Source organism: Talpa occidentalis, unplaced genomic scaffold (assembly GCF_014898055.3).
Source record: "Talpa occidentalis isolate TD23 unplaced genomic scaffold, MPIMG_talOcc4v2.1 talOcc4.8, whole genome shotgun sequence".
Taxonomy (NCBI): domain Eukaryota; kingdom Metazoa; phylum Chordata; class Mammalia; order Eulipotyphla; family Talpidae; genus Talpa; species Talpa occidentalis.
Window position 1 is genome coordinate 96,350,256 of NW_023605194.1, and position 20,505 is coordinate 96,370,760.

The 20,505-nt window shown below is 39.6% G+C and overlaps 1 protein-coding gene across 1 annotated transcript in view; it reads left to right on the top strand.

The window, feature by feature from the left end:
• The first annotated feature begins 2,671 nt into the window (after positions 1-2,671).
• ADAM7 (ADAM metallopeptidase domain 7) overlaps positions 2,672-20,505 on the top strand; it is a 151,971-nt gene continuing 134,137 nt past the window's right edge. Inside the window, exon 1 of the mRNA XM_037497748.1 lies at positions 2,672-2,720. Coding sequence (XP_037353645.1) covers positions 2,672-2,720 — 49 coding nt within the window. The remainder of the gene's footprint in view (positions 2,721-20,505) is intronic.

A 20,505-nucleotide genomic window follows, 5' to 3' on the forward strand; every position in this document is an offset into this window, starting at 1 on the left:
TTCTCTGGTCATTTTGACAGTCTTGCCACAGAAGACCAAGCATCACTATATGGAGAACCACTGGCTGGTAAAACCTACCATACTGAGGGGGTGGGGGTGGGGGATGGGGTGGCATCTAACTCTAAGCAGCTTACTGGCTAGGTCCCAAGCCCTTGTTTAGCTAACATATCCTATTATATAATTATCAATTTCTAAATGATTCCTCATTTGTCATAAATTATCTTTAGAAAAATGGCTTAGGGATTTGGGCAATTTTTAAAGCCTGTATGTAGTGGGCATATTACCAAATAACCAATTTAAATGAATTCTTTATTGAATTTACTAGGGCTCATAGAATTATTCAGAAAAAAATGCTATGATAAAGACTTAAATGCTGTTTTAAGAAATCTCCAAATAGTTGGCATATTGGTAGGCTAAACATCTGTATAGTTTGCATTTGCTGTCTGGCAAAATGCATCCAATCTAATAAAAAGGTTGATTTTTAACTACTATAAATTATTTTTAAGGCATAATTCTGCTTCCCATCAAAACACCTCCATACATCTGTTGAACACTATAAATGTTTCAAAGATTTTTGCATCATTTACCTAGTCTTAATGAAATCAATAAGATATAAGCAAGATTAGTATTATTATTTTTATTTTATAATGGAAAAATCTATGGTTAAAGAGTTTGTTGAGTGGTTTATCTAGGGCTGTGTGGAAAACTTACAGCAGTCATAGAACTCAAACTCAAGTGCCCTTAATCCTAAAGCCAAGCTGTATACAAATAATTGACTTCCATCATTTTATCCTTTGTCGTGATTATACCCTGGCTGGGGATAGAACTTGTGCTACAGTGACTGTGTATAGCTTCATAGTGCTGTGTCTTAACCCCTTGCGCCACCATGCAGGCCTCTCCCTGCCATTTTGGACCCTCCCTTTGGTCGCTCTTCCCTGTCTTGTTCCCACCTCTTAGACCCATTCTTAACTGTGGGCTTCAACTGCAAGCTTGCCCAGTTCTTGATGGTGGCAGAAAGCAGGTCACAAAGCCCATATGTGGGAAGCAGGAACAAGTCTCTCTTATGAGGCACCAGGAGCTACACAGGTAGCAACAGCAGCAGCCCCCCTGAGCTTGGGCTGCACCAGTGGCCCTGTGCTCCATGACTGACCATGAGAAGCCCCCTGGAGGAAACTTATTAGCTTTTATATGATTTATAGACAAAGCCAGCAAAAAAATCAAGTTTAGGCCCAGTCTACAGAAGTATGTTTTGAACAGGTTACACTGTCAATATTATTTACATCCTTCCCCACATGCGGTTGGAAGTTCACATTGAAAAACAACCCAAGAAACTCTGAGGAAACTGTTTTCCCACAGACCCTACACTAACAGCATCACTACTTTTATTTCACTTGCCCCATCTTATCTCATCTTACCTCCCAATCTCCACTCTTCTCCCCATCGCCCCTATAAAAAACACTTAATCTAGAATTGACAGGAGGAACACTCTTAGCAGGCAGCTACTTTTCATGGGGGAGGAGAGTGTCTTGGCGGACTAGAGCCTGCCTTTATGGGTTAACTCATAATAAAGAAAGAAATCAAACCGCTGTTTATTTTAAACCTCAGAGAGGAGCTACCTTGATATACTGGTCCTGAAAATGACATCAAGAGGAGCTAAATGTGACAGGAAGGACTGGAGGTCTTCCTTGATCAGCTGCATCAGACATGGCAACTCTGAGTTCCCTGAACTTGAAGGAAGCAGAGAAAAAGTAGCAGCTGAAAGAACATGGTGTAACATAAACATTGGTGAATGTGTTTGAAATACAGCAAATGTTTGGTTTCATTTTATTTATTTTTTATAAATTCCTAACCGTTCTAAAACAAGATAATGACTTTTATATTGGCATGCTTGTATGAAAAACAAAAATCACTAGTATTGTCTTTTTGTTCCCTAATGCATTGACCCTTTATGCACACCAAGGCGAGGCCTCCAGAAGTTCACTGTCCATCTGAATGTCTCTTTACTATCTCCATTTCAAGTAACTTTTACAAATAGTCTATATTCACTGCCTCATTGTTCCACCACCTACTCCATCCTCGGCTGCTTAAAATCCTGTTTCAGACTCCACTGTGCTGTTAATACTCCTTTCCAAAACCACCAACAGCCCCTCACTGACCAGAAGCTACTGACTTTCCTCTGCTCTTTCTTACTTTTTGCAGCTGAGAACACTGTTAATCTCCTCTCTGTTTGTTTTTTTTTTCTCTTTTCTGTTTTATATTGTATTATGATTTATTGAGGTGAGTTTGGTTTACATTGCTGTATGTGATTGAAAGATACAAGGCCACACCTCTTCAGACGTACTGTTGCCACACCGCCACCAAAACATCCATAATTGAAATCTTTCTTCCTGCAATTCTTTCCCCTTTCCTGCTTTCACGCTAAAATGCAAATTCTCAGCCCTTCATTCCCTCTACAATCCTTCCGAGTGAAAGTATCCACCATTAACTTGACCCCACGAGCCCAGCTGCTCTCCCACGGGCCTGGGGACCTGCTTTATGAGCTGCCCACAGACCACCAGGCTCCTGAGAACCGACTAGGCGTCTCCACCTGCAGACCTGACTTTCATCTCAGCTGCAGCACCTAACACTAGATTTTCCTAGTTTACCCCAAAGAGCGTCCTGTAAGGGAGAAATGAAGATTGAAAAGCAGAGGGTCAGAAAAACTCACAAGAAGAAAGGAGGTAAGGGAGGTGGGAAAGAGAAGAGGACAATTCAGAAAGATTTATTCTTCTCAATGCATGAATCAGGAAACATCCTTTCTAGTTGGATGCCTTTCTCTTCCGGCGGCGAGGGTGGGGGACACAGCGTCATTTTTCATTTTGATGACTTTCCCAACCTTAATTCTTCCTCTCCGCTTCTTCTCATTTATCCATGGAAACCTTATTACCTAAACTCTACCCTGATTTTTCACAGCTTTCTTAACATTTTTGTAACCCTTATACTTGAGAAAATAATCATCTTTCTTTTACCCCTAAAGATGCATGGTCTCACTCACAGCAGGAATCTAGAAAACTTAAATAAAAGACCAGGAAAAAGAATAAATATAAGAAAGTAAAAATCAAAATCAACAAACAACTATGAACCAGAGACACTCTATGGGGGGGTGGGTGTGGGGAGGGGAGGGATTGGGGTTAAAATAAGGGGGTTGCAATTGTATGGGGAATATAAAAATAAAATTTATAATCAAAAAAAAAGATGACTGGGAGGCCTACCCTAGTCCAAATAGATTAAATATCAAAACATCACAATAGTTGAACAATACAACTTTTTAACTTCGCCCATCCCCCAAACTACCACCTCCTAGCGACACCCCAAAATTGGCAGAACTTTTCATCCCTGAAATCACATTAACTTGGATTTTGGTATCTTCAGAGACAAATGATAATAATTAAGATAAACCTGAACAAGGAAAAGAGTCCCCACCCCATCCTGGGGAGTAAAAAGGATAATTTTTCTCTCACTTATAACCACCACAAAATGTAAGGAAGAAATAAAGGGAAAGCATAGGTGATAAGGTTTTCATGGACAGACAGGAATAAGCTGAGAGGGAGAATCAGGTTTGAAAAGTTACTCCTGTTGAATCAAAATAGAACGAGGCAGTGAGGTCACCTTTATACGGGATTTCTTGCATATATCCTCTCTTGGAAAGTTCATGTTATGCGACTTCATTTCAACAGGGTTTCTACCTTAGTACCTGCCCTCACTAACTGAAAGAACGCTGAGGAGAAATTTTGCTTTTGCTCCAAAAGGCGAGAAGCAAAACTAATGTTCAGTATTGGATTTTCTGTAACTGTACTCGAGGCAGTGGGCACCCTGAGCTTTGAGTGTGGTCCAGCAAGTTCCTGCTCCAGGGCTAATTGACCCAGGCTGTGAATTTACAGTCCAAATTTTATTATATGTCATTGCTATTTTGTGTCATTTAGCATAATTTGGTAGGTTATTTTTGGAGTGTGTGGATGCTCAAAATTTTTCAATATATATTAGCGGTAATTTTCTGCACTCTACATCATTTCAGCTCATGGAAGTTTTCATAATGATAGAAAACTGAACGAAAAATTGAAATGGGAAAATGCACAATTTTTCAAATATTCTGAAGACAGCACTGACAGCTCTCCTGAACTGGACTCACTTTCCTTCCACTATCATATTCTGTCAATTCCTAATATAATTATTGTTTTTCTGTTGCAAGCAAATCTTAAATAATGAAAAATAAAAGCTTTTTCCCTTGGGTTGTCCTTGGCAGAGTTAACTAAATGCTTCTCTTCAAAACTAACTTTACTGTTTATTTAATTGTCATTAAAATGTGGCAATAGTATAAAATGCAAATGTAAACGTAGTCATCTTCCCAAAGCACAGCTGTCTGCTCTTTCAACAACCTCCAGTCCCAGCACTGGTACATATGATGTGTCTTACCCAGTTCCATTATTCCTCAGTATTTCTATGTAGAAGATTCTATTTTATTTCCAATCAACCTTTTTTTTTTTCCCAATTTCTGATTTATATTCATCCTAGAAATCCTTTTAATGAGCCATCAGCAAGATCCCTCCCTGTAAGTTTCAAGGGAAGCCACTTATTCTCTGCAAGAGTCTCCCTCCCAAGGAAGTTTTTTTTTTTTCCCAAAGATTTGGGGTGCAGGCCAGAGATGCAAAGGGGTGAGAGGATTCACCTGAGATAGAGTGGGAGCAGAACAGGCAGATCCACTGAAATACACTGCTTAGGGGAGGAGCAGGCGAGACAGGAGAGGTCTGTTGCACCATGTGGGCCACCTCCCTGGCAGGGTATTGAACTTGTGCTACAGTGGCTGCACATAGCTTCATAGCACTGCATCTTAACCCCTTGCACCACCAAGGAGGCCCCTCAGGAATGTTTTTTTACTAGGAGCTGAGTCAGCTGGTGACAGAGAGCATATAGTAGATTTCCTCCTCCCACCAGGCCCTGGGTGGGGTTTTCTATGGCCTGACTGAGCTGAAAGGCCTTTGTCCTGGGATCAGGATCTCTCACCTTTCCCCTCTTTGCACCTCAGTCTACTCTACTTTCTTCTGTGTTAGAGGGGCTGACCAAGAGTTGTTGTAGCTAAGCAGAGTAGAGGACTCCAAAATGGGGGAGGGTGGGCTTTATTCTTAAGTCTGCAAAGTTAGGCCTGAAGGGTCAAGACGTGAGGCTCAAAGGAAGTTCAGTCCTCGTTCACAAAACTGAGGGGTTGGGGAGCCCTCTTGTGGCCATATGTGGACAGCAGCCCTAGTCTCAGGTCTCTGTGGACATCATGAATCCCTGGTTTGTGATACAATCCTCAGAGCCTGTCTTCACTGCAGGCTTCATGTTAAGTGGTATGTGACTATGGTCAAGAGAAAATCCCAGATCCACCATAATATTACTTAGGACCTGTCCCTAACCAAGTCCTACCTATAGCCTCTACCACCAGCATAATTTGTATTTCCTTCAAGTCATCTTAACAAAAGTTGCTCTCTCAAGCTCATACCTTATGCATTCAATGGCATCAATTTTGCTCTTGTTACTATTGAATAAATAGTTGGTATCTGTCTTCAGCTCAGATGTCTTGGTTCTACTTTGCATTTAAAAGTAAAATTGGGACTTAGAGTTTGCAAGGATTCTCCTCTATTCATTTCAAATTTGACCAGTTTTTCACCTAAAAAGTAACATTTCTGATTTTTAATTTGATTTTAATTTTGGGTTTACATTTTCACTTTTTTATATGTGCACATATTCCACTCACCTTCCACCAATACCCCCATGCCAACAGTCCCTGTACCTCCCTTTCCCAGCCCCTCTTCTTTCCCCTCTTTTCCCACTGGTAAAGATTAAATTTTTTCAGTAGGTCCATGATTCATTTCTGATTTATTTTGCCCATGTATGGTTTTTGGTTATTTATATTCCAAAGATGAGTGAAACCATCCTATATCTATCTTTCTCTTTCGGACTTTTTTCACTTCACACAATCACCTCTATATCCATTCATTTTGCCCCCAAAGCCACTATTTCATCTTTTTCACAGTTGTGTAGTATTCTGCAGTTTCTATCCATTCATCTGTGAAAGGGCACTTAGGTTGGTTCCATGACTTGGCAGTTGCGGACAGTGCTGCTATACTTAAATTTGTTCATATTAGAATTTTCATATTTTAGGAAAGAGGCTTGAGGGGCGTTCATGCTCTAGAAGTTGTCTCCTAGGGTCAGGCGAATGTACCTCCCCACATGCCAAGTGGCAATAAATCACCAGGCAATATGTGCAGGTTCCACACAGGTGTCGCCCTCAGCCAGCAGGCGGCAGTAGAGTTCAGCCTTATTGTCTAGTCAGGACACAAAAGGAAAAGTCAAATACTGAGGAAAAATCTAGTTTATTGACCAGGGATATGAAAAGAAGGGAAAAAAACTGGATTAGAGGAATTCGAGGTATGGGTTGAAGAACTGTTGGTAGATTACTTGTGCTGAGAGATCTCTGTCAGAGCCTTTAAACATCCAACTCTTGTCCACACCCGCGACCACAGAGATAACCTGTTCATTCAGTGAGAACGAATCGTGCCAAACCCTGTCAGGTGGATGATGTTTTACTTAATGTCCAACCACTGAATCTCTCGGATACATCATCTGATCTGCCTGAGACTTAAAATTAGTTCAAACATGGTATCTCCTCTCTGAGCGTTTTTTACGACTTAAGACCGAAGTTAGTTCACGCGAGGTGAAAATTTGATGAACCTGGCTGATATGACCAGCACCCTCTTTTCCCCAACCTCCAATTCAGTGGCATCAGCTATATTTTATTTAGTTAACAACATCATCCAAATAATTTAACATAGATGCTGGATCTTTCAGCTTTTACGCTGGAGGGATCTGTCTTCATCCGGGGAAATCCTGTATCTATGAGTAATTGATGATATAAAGGATTTCTACTTCTTGCATTGTTGAAATATTGCTCATTTTTTTATTGTTGGGAGTTATATTTTTTCCTGTTATAGAATAAACAGAAGTGTAGAATAAATAGTATTTTTGAGGACTATGAATTCCATCTGGAATATGCCAGCTCATACACCTGGCCATTTCTTGACAGATAACACACTGACCTCCAGTCTTAGAAAGAAATACATGCCAAAGGGATATGATGGTCTTAGCTAAAATGAAGGTCCAGGATTAGGTGCAAACATATATTTTATTAAAAAAAAACAACTGAGTACTAATATTTTTAAAATATAGAAATACAGGACCTCCCTGGTGGCGCAAGAGGTTAAGCACCGCACTATGAAGCAATCCGAAGCCTCTACAGCACAAGTTCAATACCCGGCCTGCCAGGGAGCAACCCACACAGCGAGGCAGACTTCTCTTGTCTTCCTCACTGCTCCCCTCAGCAGTGTATGTCAGTCTGCCTGTTCTGCTCCCCACTCTGTCTCTGGTGAATCCTTTCACCCTACACACCTCTGGCCTGTGCCCCAGTTATTGTATGCATAAACAAATAAATCTTTAAAAAAATAAAATAATAAAAAATACAAATACAAATAAAAATACAAACAACATCCATTAGTTTGTATTTCGATGAGCACAGGCCCATTGAAGCTTGTGCTGAACATGGGAGATGGTGTTTCTCAGGACTTTATCAGGGCTGAGATGGACATTGTCAAGAGATTGTCCGCTGGTACCTTCCCCTGAATTTATAGTGCTTCTCTGATGAACATAGTACCAAGATAAGAGACCCTTTGCTGCAGGCTTCTATTATAGAGAGCAAGGAGATTTCTTTCTTTCCCCCCTAACCACCCCCCAAATGCAAATACATGTGTGCAAAAGCTAAACACCCAGTGTCCCCTTCCTTCTCCACCCCAGACACTGCTGGTCTCAAAATTCTCCATTGCTTTCTGGAGGCATCAACCATTAGCAGAGACATGTCACCAGGCTGACACCCTCCAGAGTCTGTGCAAGGGATGCTGGGCAGATGCCTGGGAACCAAGAAGCAGTGGGCAAAGGGGCCATGCTTCACCTGGCACCTGCATAAATACCTGTGGCCAGCTGTGTGGTCAGTTACCATATTTCCTTGATGCTAAGGCTGATATCCTTTTAGATTTTAACATTACAAATTTGATATATTGCGTATAGTAAGTGTGTGTATATATATATTTTACACATACACATACTCGCACACACTTGAATTTTCTCTCTCAATAATTATTATCAATGCAATTTATAGCTTTCCAGCTTATTACTTGTGAAGAGAAGAAACACGATCATACCTTGTCATTTCTAATATTGTTAATATTGTTACTAACTGAAAGTATTTTAACACTGTATATGCAGATAATTAATGTCTTTCTCTTACATTCAGAAACTTAGTGTTTACTTCTCTTTTGTTAGGCTATTCTGACACCTGCTGTCAGAAATAAAGAACTTACTCTCTGGTCAATAGTTGGCTTTTATTCTGGAAAAGAAATAAATAGAACATGAGATCTAGGAGAAAATGAACAAATAGCAGATTTTTGCCCCTCCCTTGAAATTCCAATCTTAAGCGATTAGCATCTTGTGCTGTAATCTTGTAAAGAGACCAAGCCTGTCTCTGACCCTCTCTCTCTTTCCCCAATTTTTTCCTGAGGATTTTAAAAAAGATTTTATTTATTTATTTTGCATAGAACTGGGTGCAGGCCAGGGGTGCCGAGGGTGAGAGCATTCACCAGAGACAGAGTGGGGAGGCAGGGAGCCGAAAAGGCAAATCTAGTGAAATACAACACTGCTGAAGGGAGCAAAGGTTGGGTGGGGAAGGGAGGTCTGCTATGGGAAGTGGCACTCCCTGGCCTCAGGCCATAGATAGCTTGATAGCACTAAGACTTAACCCCTACTCCACCTCAAGAAGGGAGACCTTCTTGAGGATTTTGTGATAAGTGTTTGGGACCAGGAAAAAGACTAATTATAATAAAGTAAAAATCAAAATCAACAAGCAACAATAAACCAGAGATACACTGGTGGGGAGGGGGAGGGAGTAGGATCAAAACAAGGGGCGTGGGAATTGTATGGGGACTATAACAAAGATGAAAATGCATACACTTTGCAAAAATAAAAAATGATGTAAAAAATAAATAAAATAAAATAAAAATGTTCACAAAAAAGATATCTTTTGTCACACAAAAATTTTAATTTTAATAAAGATTAATTATCTTTACAAAATGAAAAAAAATTTATTTATTTATGCATATAAGAGCTGGGGTACAAGCCAGAGGTGTTGGGGGTGAGAGTGATACCGGAATTGTCAGGCCTAGTCTCCCAGCCAGGAACGGATTCCAGGCTGCAGGGCAGCGCTGAGCCCCAGCCGCTAGACCCCCACACGTTGGTGTCTCACGAAGCCGCAGCAGGAACTTCGCAGACGCTCAGGTAAGCAAGCGAGAAGAGGCAGGTTCGTTTATAGAAAGAAAAAGTTTATTGAGGAGAAAAAGAGCAGAAATAAAGTGGGACTCCCAGGCCAGGGAACCAGGCCTGGGAGGGGCAAGGAAGCCAAAGTGGAGTCGTGTCTCAGGGAATATATACTTTCTTTCCCTGATTATTCTAAAGCTCCACCAGTCTCTTTGTGATTGGTCAGTTCTCGGCTGTCTCACTTAATTTGTTACTGAGTGGGGGATCTTCACATTCCTTATCTAACAGGTTTGTCTTTCCCCATTTGTTACATCTTTATCTTTATGGCCTAGTCTTCCAGGAGAGCATCTCCACACTTTTATCTTTATCACCTGAAGAAAACCAGGACCATCCTGGATATTGTCTGTGGTACTGGAATGTTTGTTTTTTCCATTTTGTTAACAATGGTCCTGGGATGTTTATTTTTCCCAGTGGAATTGGTTACATTCCCTTGGTTGTCCTTACCTCTGAAGCCTCCCTTAATTCTTCAGAGGTCCCCTCCTGCACTGTCCCTAAAACTGCCTAATAACGCTAGCTTGCCCTGTGTCTCAAGAGAATTCACCAGAGACAGAGTGGGGAACAGAACAGGCAGATTTGTTAGGGGGAAAAGGATGTCCTAAAGCTAATTCCATACAGGCTTTGTGGACTCCACCCCCACTCCAGACCAAAGCCAAAAGACATTGGGAACTACAAATCCCATCACCACCAAAGGGAAGGTGGCTGGAACCTGAGGGTGGGGTTAAGCAGCCAGGTTTGGTATAAAACCAGACAAGTGGGCTTTGGGGGATTCCTTTTTGGCTCTCTGCCAGCTCGCTGCTTCTTGGCCAGCTCTGAGAGTGCCTTTGGGTTTCCAGGTTGGGGGATCGGGTAGGACACATTAAAGACTTTATTTCCTATTTTCTCCCTGAGTTGTACATTTCCTCAATTCCCTTTCCCTTGTAAATAAATATTTTATTAACCTTTTGTGTGTGCCTATAGTGGAGTATTAATAAGTCCCTTCTAAGCGCGCGGGTGAGGACCCACAGCCAGGCAACCTGTTTTATATCGGGGCTGCTCTGTAACAGATTGACTGAAGTACACTGCTGAGGGGAGCAGCAGGAAGTCAGGAGAGGCCTGCTGTGCCATGTGGGTTGCTCCCTGGCCGGCCCAGGATTGAACTCATTTTCATCACCACTAGACAGTCAATATTTATAAGCATCTACCCATTCTTTGGGCATGTGGACAGTGCCCTTCTCTAGTGTCGATTTCCTTCTGTGTGTTTGTCCCTGTTTTTTAAACACAACTTTATTAGGGTATAGTTTACATACTCAAAAATACACGTATATTAAGGGTCCATTTCAATGAATTTTGACAAATTTCACCACTACCACAATCAAAATATTTCTACTACTTATTCCTTCACGCCCTTCTCCATTCATCCCTGATCCTACCCTGCTCCCGGCACCCTCTGATCTGCTCTCTACCTCTATAGATTTCATGTTTTCTAGTTTAAGTAAAGGGAATTGCACAGTCTATATTTGTATGCCGTGCCTTTCACTCAGCATAACATTTGAGAGAACCATCTACTGTCCCCATGACTAATGTTTATAATAATAAATTTCAAAACTTAGTGGCACAGAATACTTTAATATGTTCATTGATTCTGTGGATCAGAATTTCCTCAGGGCACTGGAGCAGCCCTTGATGCCCAGGGCCACAGCTGGAAATGCTGGGAATGACTAACTGCCTGGAGGCAGAGCAGTGGAGGAGATGTGTGCTCATGTGCCTGGAGGTTGGTGTCAGATACTGGTGGATACTTCAAATGCACCTACACACTTAAATGCTTAGGGGTGACTTCCCCAAGCATGGTGGCTTCAGAGTAATGAGAATTAGCCGGTAGCAGTCAGGTTTCCAAAAGCAGGTGTCACATAACCAGGTGGAAGTTCTATGGCCTTTTCAGACCTAACCACAGAGGTCATACAACCTCACTTGGGCAGCATTATATTGCTTACAAGGGCACAACTATGAGCAGTCCACATTTAAGAGGCGGCCCAACATAGAATTTAACAATTTGTGAGCATTTTTATTTTATTGACCAATTAAAACTGCCACATCTATTTAATCTATTTAATCATGTGCCCTGGCAGTTCATTTTTTTTTTTAAATCACTTAGTGGCATACTATTAATAATTTGTTTAATCTACTTAACCATTCATGAACATTTATGTGGTTTTTATTTTGTGACTATTATAAATAGAACTACAATGAACATTCATTTATCTACAAATGTGTGAATATATTTTCATTTATCAGGTAAATATCAAGTGAAATTACTGAGTCACATGGCAGTATATATTTAACTTCATAAAAAACTGACAAAATCTTTTCAACAATATTATCACTGTAAATTCCCATCAGTCGTATAAGAATTCAAGTTGCTCTAAGTCTTAAGTAATGTCAGTCCATTTTTTAAATTTTAGCTGTTCTATTGTGTGTGTAACATTGTCAGTGTCATTTTAATTTGCATGTAATTAATGATATGCTGCATTCTCATTGACTGGGTCTATAGTCTGCTGTAATGTTTGTTCAAATCATTTGCACATTGTTATTGTATTGTTTGTTCTATTGTTAGGTGATAGTGGTTTTTATGCAAGTGTTTGTTTTGTCAGATGCAACTATAACAAATTGCTTGCCTCTTCATTTTCTTAATGATTTCTTTCCAAGATTGGGTTTTGTTTTTGTTGTTTTGGTTTTTTTTTTTTTGCTTCTTAAAAATTTCATGTTTAAAACAATTTTAGTTTCACAGCAAAATTGAAGAGAAAGTACCTGATTTCCCATATGTCCTTTGTTTTCATGTTCACTGATACTCACATTTGCAGTATCTAACCTGCTATAATCATAAGAAAAGATTATAAAATTTGAGATCTTATATTATTCATGCATTGATTAACTTTGATTTGCTTCTTTAAAAAATGTTGGACTTCTCTCTGATGGTCAGTTAGGACACAGTTCTCTCAAGCTGAACTTTCTTTTAGCAGGGCCTTAAAGCAGCCTTTATTCTGGCATGAGCTTAGACTTCACTATTAGGTTGGGATGCTCTGAATGTTGCTAGTGTTGAACAAAGACTCTCCATTCTTTTCTAAGTAAAAGTGGAATGCCTGGCTCTGAGCGAGCTCTGGATGTATTTGTTTTAGCATTTCTTGGTTATTTTCTTTTTGCTGATGTGACATTTTCCTAATCCATGAAGTTTTGTCTTATACATACACACACATTGCTATTGACTCCCATACTCAAAAGATCCCAATTGTAGACCCATGGAGCATTTTCTCTCCTAATCTGGCCTTAAAATCCTATTTTCCTAAAGGTTCCCTGATCCTACTCTGATCTGTCTCAAATGGCAGGACCACTATGCTATGTTTGTATTTTTTAATTTGGTGCTTTATTCAGGAAGATGCTTCATCCTGGTTAATTTAGGGTGAAATACACACACATATTGAGGAAGTTAAGAAATGAGCATAGGCAGGTGGGATAGTGTGCCCCAAGGTTCATTTATCAGTCTGATTGATAAACAATCGCAGACCTGGAAGCCCTGCTGCCCCAAATTCAATTAAAAAAATGGAATATTCAGAACACCAATAACAACACAATATCAACAGACCAAAGCTGGTTTTGGAGAAGTCGGCTGGGTAATACAGGGAAACTCAGTGGGCCTCAGTAGCCTGGGAGACCCACACTGGCCCTGTCAATTAGCAAGAGAAACATCCCAGAGAAACCCAAAGGCCAAACCCACAATCCTTGCCCACTATACACATATAAGCACCTGCTTCTTCCCACTCAGTGGCTACCCACTTGGGACCCCTATCTGCTCAGAGAGCTTTGGGGTCCTTCCTTTTGTCTATCAATCAACTACACATTCAGGACCACTCTCTGCTCAGAGAGCTTTCCTGTTCTTCCCACTTATCAATAACTGTTCTTACTCTTATCTATCAATAAATCTCTTGCTTTTCTGTAACTGTTCTCAACCTTAATTTCTTTCCTCGTTGAAGACAAGAACTGAGAAAAAGCCCACCTAGGATCCCCAGACTTGGGGCCCACTCCCCAAAACCCCAATTCAATATAGTCCTCATATGAGCACACACAGGAAAAAATGAACAGAACAAATCCAGTATAATACTTTTTTAAAAAGGTGCTTATGGTTTTGTTTTTTTGAGGTTTTTTTTTTTTTTTTTCTAAACTTCCAATTGGAAATGGGAGGAAACTTTACAGAATTAGAGGACCAAAATATTTTATTGTAAATTCGGGGGGAGACTCACTAGTTTGACTTAAAATGTTCTTTAAGTAATTCTACTCTTTCAGATAAAATGCTTTTGTCCAGGGCGTGTGGTTGAAGTCAGACTTACTTATGAGGAACAGAACATTTAAGAGCTAGATGAGAGCTTCAATAGCTAACAACCCTAATGGATTCAGAGCTAATTTTAGAAAAAGATACGTCTAGGACACATATTGATCTGCAGTCCTGATAAATTTTGTTTCTTCAGTATTATTTATTTCCTTATCTTTCCACTTTCCAATAGACGATAGATAAAAATACTCTGCCACTTACCACCAGTATAAATTGGAAAATTGGAAAGGAAATTTGGAAGGAAAACTGGTTTTTTTATCTATGAAATTATCCTCCCCACCCCTATTACAGATGAGAGCTTGGGACATATATACAAGTGCTGAATGAAGAGGGTTACAAGCTCCAACAATCTTTTGGAAATTACTAGAGATGTATAAATTGATAGTAGTGTTGTGTGAAACATACCTGTCATTCAACAAGCAGAACATATAGTAACAGATGGTAAATGAATAATTATAGAAATTGTTTTGCTCGTCAATCTCAGATGGACTACCTAAGCGCTGCTGACTTTTCATAGCATCGTTATCTCTCTGCCATCAGAGTGTAACTCAGGAGGCACCTGGAAAGTTTCTTTATCAGCGTCTTCAGAGGACCACATTCTGCTGCATCACTTGTATTGATACAGTCTTTTACACACTTGTTACAGAGGTCAGTGCCTCAATGTCTACACAAAAATACCCAGAAGCTTTATTATGAGACCAGATATTCTAAGAGACAAACTTCATTTTCTCTAACAAAAATACAAGGCATTATGTAAAACAGTGCACAGAACGAAGGATGCCATCTTTGATTTTGTTTCTTTTTTCTTTTTAAGTGCTTCCTGAGTGTGTGCACATGTCTGTGCATGTATGTGCAGCATCTTGTAACTCTGACTTTTGGGGAGAACTTCTTTTCAAATATTTTCTCCAGACTTCCATTTTAGCTCGTCTTAAAAGCTCCAGTAATTCCTCTTTCTGTTCACTGTGCTTTGCGTGTAATAAAAGAATGAGTTATGTCAGTATCTGCACAATTTGTAGAAAATCTACTTTTGAAAGAACAACTTGAAGCAAAACATTTCAGACTGTATGTCTATGCTGTGAATTTATTTTCTTGGCATTTAATCTGCTTGGCTTTACTTTTTTCCTGTGGGTAGACCACTGTCCTTAAAAATAACTATGAGCAGCTGTTTGGATAAATCTTCTCAGATCCACACCTAGTATAAAACCTCATGTAAATCTTCTCTGCTGGAGCTGAGTTACACAGGTACCTATACTGCATGCTGTTGCCTGACAAACATATTTATCTTGCTCTTGTCTTTCTAGAGCAGGGTCCAGAAATTATATGACATCTGTCCTTAGGGTTAGAATAGACATGCCAAATCCCTAATTTTAACTGCATTGCTCTACCTGGTCATCTATGATTTTCGTTTATTCAACAAATTTAGTGAGTACTGTATGTCAGCAATTTTCAGTCTCTGGAAATTGAACAATCATCAAACAAACAGGCTTATTTGTAAGTAATGAAGTCAGAGAAACAGGCCAAAAGAACAGTCTTATGAATCAGGGTGAGATATGTGGACTTAGTTTTCACTTTGATGAAAAGCCATAAGGTTTAAGCAATAAAATGAATTGATGTGGCTTATATTTTGAAAGATTGCTTTGATTGCCAAATGCAAAATAACATCTTGGGAAGGGCCAGGAGGAAGCAGGAACATGAGGTGCCATTCTAGGCTTCTCTTAAGTGTAAGCACAGTTTACCTGCCCGGATCCTACTTGTTTCAAGCATGGGATCTTAAGCACAGGTGAAAATTTTGGCTGATTGTTCACTGCCTGCATGACCTTCACAGGGTTACACAGATATCCTATGCTACGCAAACATCTCAATGACATCTGCAAAATAGGAATATCAATCTTACCTTCCTCCCAGTGTTGATATAAGAATCAAATGTTGATATACGTAAAGCAACTGGCACACAAAAATCTTCCATAAATTTTAACATAAGGGGGAAAAAAAACTATCCATAAAATCCACTGCTTCCTTCTTGTTTTCATTGTGTGGACTTATAATTACCACTGAGAGTATAATTTCTCCCAGCTTGATGATTCTTCTAAAATATTTAGCTACTTCCTTCTTACCTTGTCTGAGAGAGTTGCCTGACTGTGATTTGTATATATCGGTCATCTTATTCTTCACCAAAGCCAGGGTTTTAAATTTCTTGACCCAACCAATTCCCTGCTGCCCAAACCCCAGTAGAAAAATCTACACTTATGCTATCATTGTGTTTAATATCAGGAATGAAAGACCAGAAATATCTCTTGCAGCATTTGCTTCTATATCTGAGGTTTGCATTTTTATTGCAATCCTATTCATATTAAAATTTTTTTCATATATATTCTTATTCAAAAATAGAATTTTATCATATTCATTTTATGATGAATAGTTTATATCAGAAGTTTAGTTACTGAATATAATCATTTATATCATCACCTTTCTCTTCTAGACTTAAAAGCAAGAATTCTAACTGCCTCTGTTTGGGGTGTTTTAAAGCCTTGGTCTAGAAGCATGTTTGTGTGTCAGCTTTTCATTTGGTTAGAGCAGGAGGCATATGTAAGTGACCTCCTCCAGGGGGCACTGAAGGGATGAGCTGAATTAAATCAGAATCAGAGGCTGGGTCTCCCAGAGAAATTGCCAGAAGTTCAAATGGTTCCCAAATTTCATATGTTTTAATGCTCTAGTATTAACTAGCTTTCTGATGAATACGGTCACATATATTTAAAAATTATTTTATTTTGTTCTTTTCTCACTGAGTATTTGCAGTAGAAAATGTCTTTTCTTGATGATGGTTGTCATGTACTTTTGACTTTCAACAGGTGAACTAGAGAATTTCCATTACATAAATTTACATTTCTTAAAAATCAAGTAATTGTTACAATTTAAAATTCAAGATAAGTTATAAAAAGAAAAATATGAGCCTCTTCTTATAGTTAAAGCATATTTCTATGCATTTTATATGCATAGTACCTTTCAATCCTCACAAAATTGTATGTTTTGTATACTACTATTATTTCATTTTCATAAATACAGTTAGTAGGGATTGAGAAGCAAAGGTAATGATTTCCACTTAGGCTCCATGGTCAGCGATACACGAATATTATGTTTACATTTCCTTGGTCTAAGAATGCATCGAAAGCTGACCCAAGATCTCAGCAATATACATATTATTTGAATGTTTATTTTTTCAGTGGTTCCAAACTCTTCCAAATTTTTTTTAAAAAGGGAAAATAGCACTGACACATAAAGTCATTGTTTCAGACAGGAGTTGAGATACATTTCTGTAAGGGGCTGAGAGTGTGTAAATACTTTAGTCTCTGTGGTTCCTGTGGTCTCAGAAGCAACAACCACTTTTCTGTGGTTGCAGCTGGATGCATTTCTAGACACCATATGAGCAGGTGAGCATGGCTACCTTCCAACAAGACATTATTTACACAACGGTCTGTGGCCCATAGACCATAGTATCCCATCCCCTACCTTTAAAAATGCAATGGATATGATTTGATTTCTTAATTTTACAGAAAATTTTCAACTCTTGAATTTCTATTTGTTTTTAACTCTGGGCACAAGCAGCCAGCAGGACTCACTGACACAGAACAATGGAGGCAAGGACTGAGTATTAGCCCTGTACCCTGCATGACTCGTGGCTAGAAACTGACATCGGGATGGACTAATTCTTAATTTCAAACCTGTGGGAATGTGGGTTACTATGAAAGGTTAAAACAATTTTTTCTGAGACTCTCACTAGTATAGGATTTCCCTGTGATACTCAGAAGGGAAAGATAGAATGGAAAAGTGGAATCTCCATAAACTAATTGTTTAAGAGACCTGGTATTGCACAAAACCTCCACCATTTTCTGGCTATCCTTCAGTAATTACATTCCTTGTTTATTTCAACATTTTTTAATCAAGGTAACAGTGATTTACAACTTTGATTATGTTCTGGAGGTATAGGATCTCCCCTGAAGGTGTTGTTACCATGCCATAACCACAACCCACAGTTCTCCACCAAAGTCCATTGTGTTTCCTCTCCACCTTGCTCTTCTCTGCCTCTTCCTCCCTCCTCCCTGGTAGCCTCAGTTCTATAGTCAAATTTCTAAGTTTTGTTATTGGTTAGCTTTTATTTGACCTTGTTTCGTTTCTTTATATGCCCCCTAACAGTGACAGCATCCAGTATTTTTCTTTCTTCTTCTGATGAATTTCGCTGAGCATAACCCCTTTTAGTTCCATCCATGTTGTTGCAAATGGCAAGAGTTTATCTCCTTTAATAATAGCTGAGTAATAATCCATTGTGGCTATGGTGCCAGTATCTCCTCCCTTAGCTTTTTCTTTATAAGGAGACAACCTTGGCTGTGGGGGTTTCTGGCACAGATCCAAGGGCCATGCCAGTCTGTGTCCTATCATTATGGAGTGCTGCTTGAACGGGTACAAAGAGATCAAGCTGTGCTGGAAAGTACAATTGTGGGTGAAAACGATCTACAGAGTTTGAATGGTTAGACTGCAGAGATGCTATCACATTTACTCCTAGCTTCAGAGGTCATGATGGACATCTAAGTTATTAAAAATAGTTATATGCCCCCTGCTCCTACTATTTGATGCCTATGAATAGCTCTTAGTCACAGTAACTCTGGGGTTTCTAAGCAAATTTGGCTGAGTTATACAGAGATCTAGAGAGGGTCAATTTTTTTCAGAAAATGAGAGTTGTAGTGAAATTTTTTTCTGTTAGGGATATTTATAATTATCATTTATTCGATAAACTGAGTGCAGTAAAATTATTCTCTGCTTTCAAAGAGTTTACACATATTTCAGTTGGTAAAATTAAAATTTTACTAATATTTCCTTGCATTGCACATGGTTGAAAGTGGTAGTGGACAGAAAGCTAGCAACTTAAAATACATCACTTTATTAAGATCAAAAAAAAACTAAATACCTTACTAAAAACTTACCTAATATTGTACTAAATATCTAGCATAATAACAATCAGAGAAAAGAGATAAAAATCACCCCAAAGACACACACAGAGCAACCTGCCGACTGCAGAGCAGGATAGGCAGAGTCTTGGGAATCAAGGAAAGCAAACCATGTGCATTAGGGTGGGCAAGTGGGGGGCTGAACAGAAATATCACACAGGATTTGGCACTAGATGTGTAGGTTTAGGAAAGGCAGATGAGAGATGTGTCCTTACCCAGAGAACAGTTTATCATATTTATCAAATGGAGGCAGTGGGTGGGTGGGTAACCTGGGATAAAGAATATTATTAAGCCATAAAAGACTAGCAAGTACATACACTGAGTTCTGGTCAATCAACCTTTAAAACGATGGTTCAGCTCAACCCGTAGGAAGATAAAAGCAGAGCCAGCTATGCAGAACTCACACAGACAAGCCCATAAAAGGAACATGGGCAGGAAGCACTAAACAGGCCAACAACCAAGTCATCAGTTGGTGACAGTAAAGCCCCTGCTCTTTTTAAGTTGATGATCATGAAATATTTGGCAAAAAGCATCAGAATATGATAACTGATGTCTCTTTCGATGTGGACATGCTACTAGGAAATGCTCTTTAGAAAAGCAGAAGAGGCCAAAATCCCTGACATTCATTGACAATAGCTTCTTGAAAAGTAAATAAAATATAAGGATAATGTCCTTCATGTTTAATTTACACTAAAATTACTTATTGAGGATCTACTATATGCAAGGCATTGTTTTAGACATTGGGAATATAGCATTGAAAAACAGACAAAAATCTTCACATTACATTCTAGTACAGTTAGATGAAAACACACACACATAAATGAAGTCCGCATTCGTCAATGCTAGGAAGTTCTCATTGGCTGAGTGGGAAGGAGGGAAGTAGTCCTTACGTGTATGGCATGATGGGATGTGCCATCGAAAACAGAGTGGAGGGCCTCCCCGGTGGCGCAGCGGTTGAGCGCTGGGTTGCGAAGCTGCCCGCGGCCTCTGCGGCGCCGGTTCGATCCCCGGCTGCTCCCCTCAGCAGTGTACTTCGGTCCTTCTGCCTGCTCTGCTCCCTGCTCTGGCTCTGGTGAATTCTCTCATCCTCCCGCACTTCTGACTGTACCCAGTACATGTATAAACAAAACAAACAAACAAACAAACAAACAAATAAATAAAAACATGCCTCCATTAAAAAAAAAATTCTTTAAAAAAAAAAAAAAGAAAACAGAGTGGAACTATGGTGATGGGACATGGGTGAATCACCCGAGATGATAAAGCATACATTGTATAAAAATGAAGAACGAGGGCCTCCCTGGTGGTGCAAGGGGTTAAGATGCAACCTATGAAGCTAATTGCAGCCAGGCTGTCCCTCTTTCCTGGAGATTGGCTTTGCCTTTATCTTTCATTGACTTGCGGGCCTACTGCTTCTCGTTTTGTGTGTGTCCCAACATGATTTTATCCCTGAGGTTCTGATTTATTCCCTTCATTTCTTGACCCCTGTGTCTCTTCTCCCTATGCATCTTTCTCAGTATTGTGACCCTTAAGTCTCTACCCCAGCTTGATGACATATTCTTGGAGGCTTCCCCACCAACTCTTGGACATTTTCCTCATTCATCATCCTTTGTTTCTTTCTTAGAAAAATAATTTAGGGCCTCCCTGGTGGCTCAAGGGCTTAAGCACTGCACTGTGAAGCAATCTGCAGCCTCTTCAGCATGAGTTCCA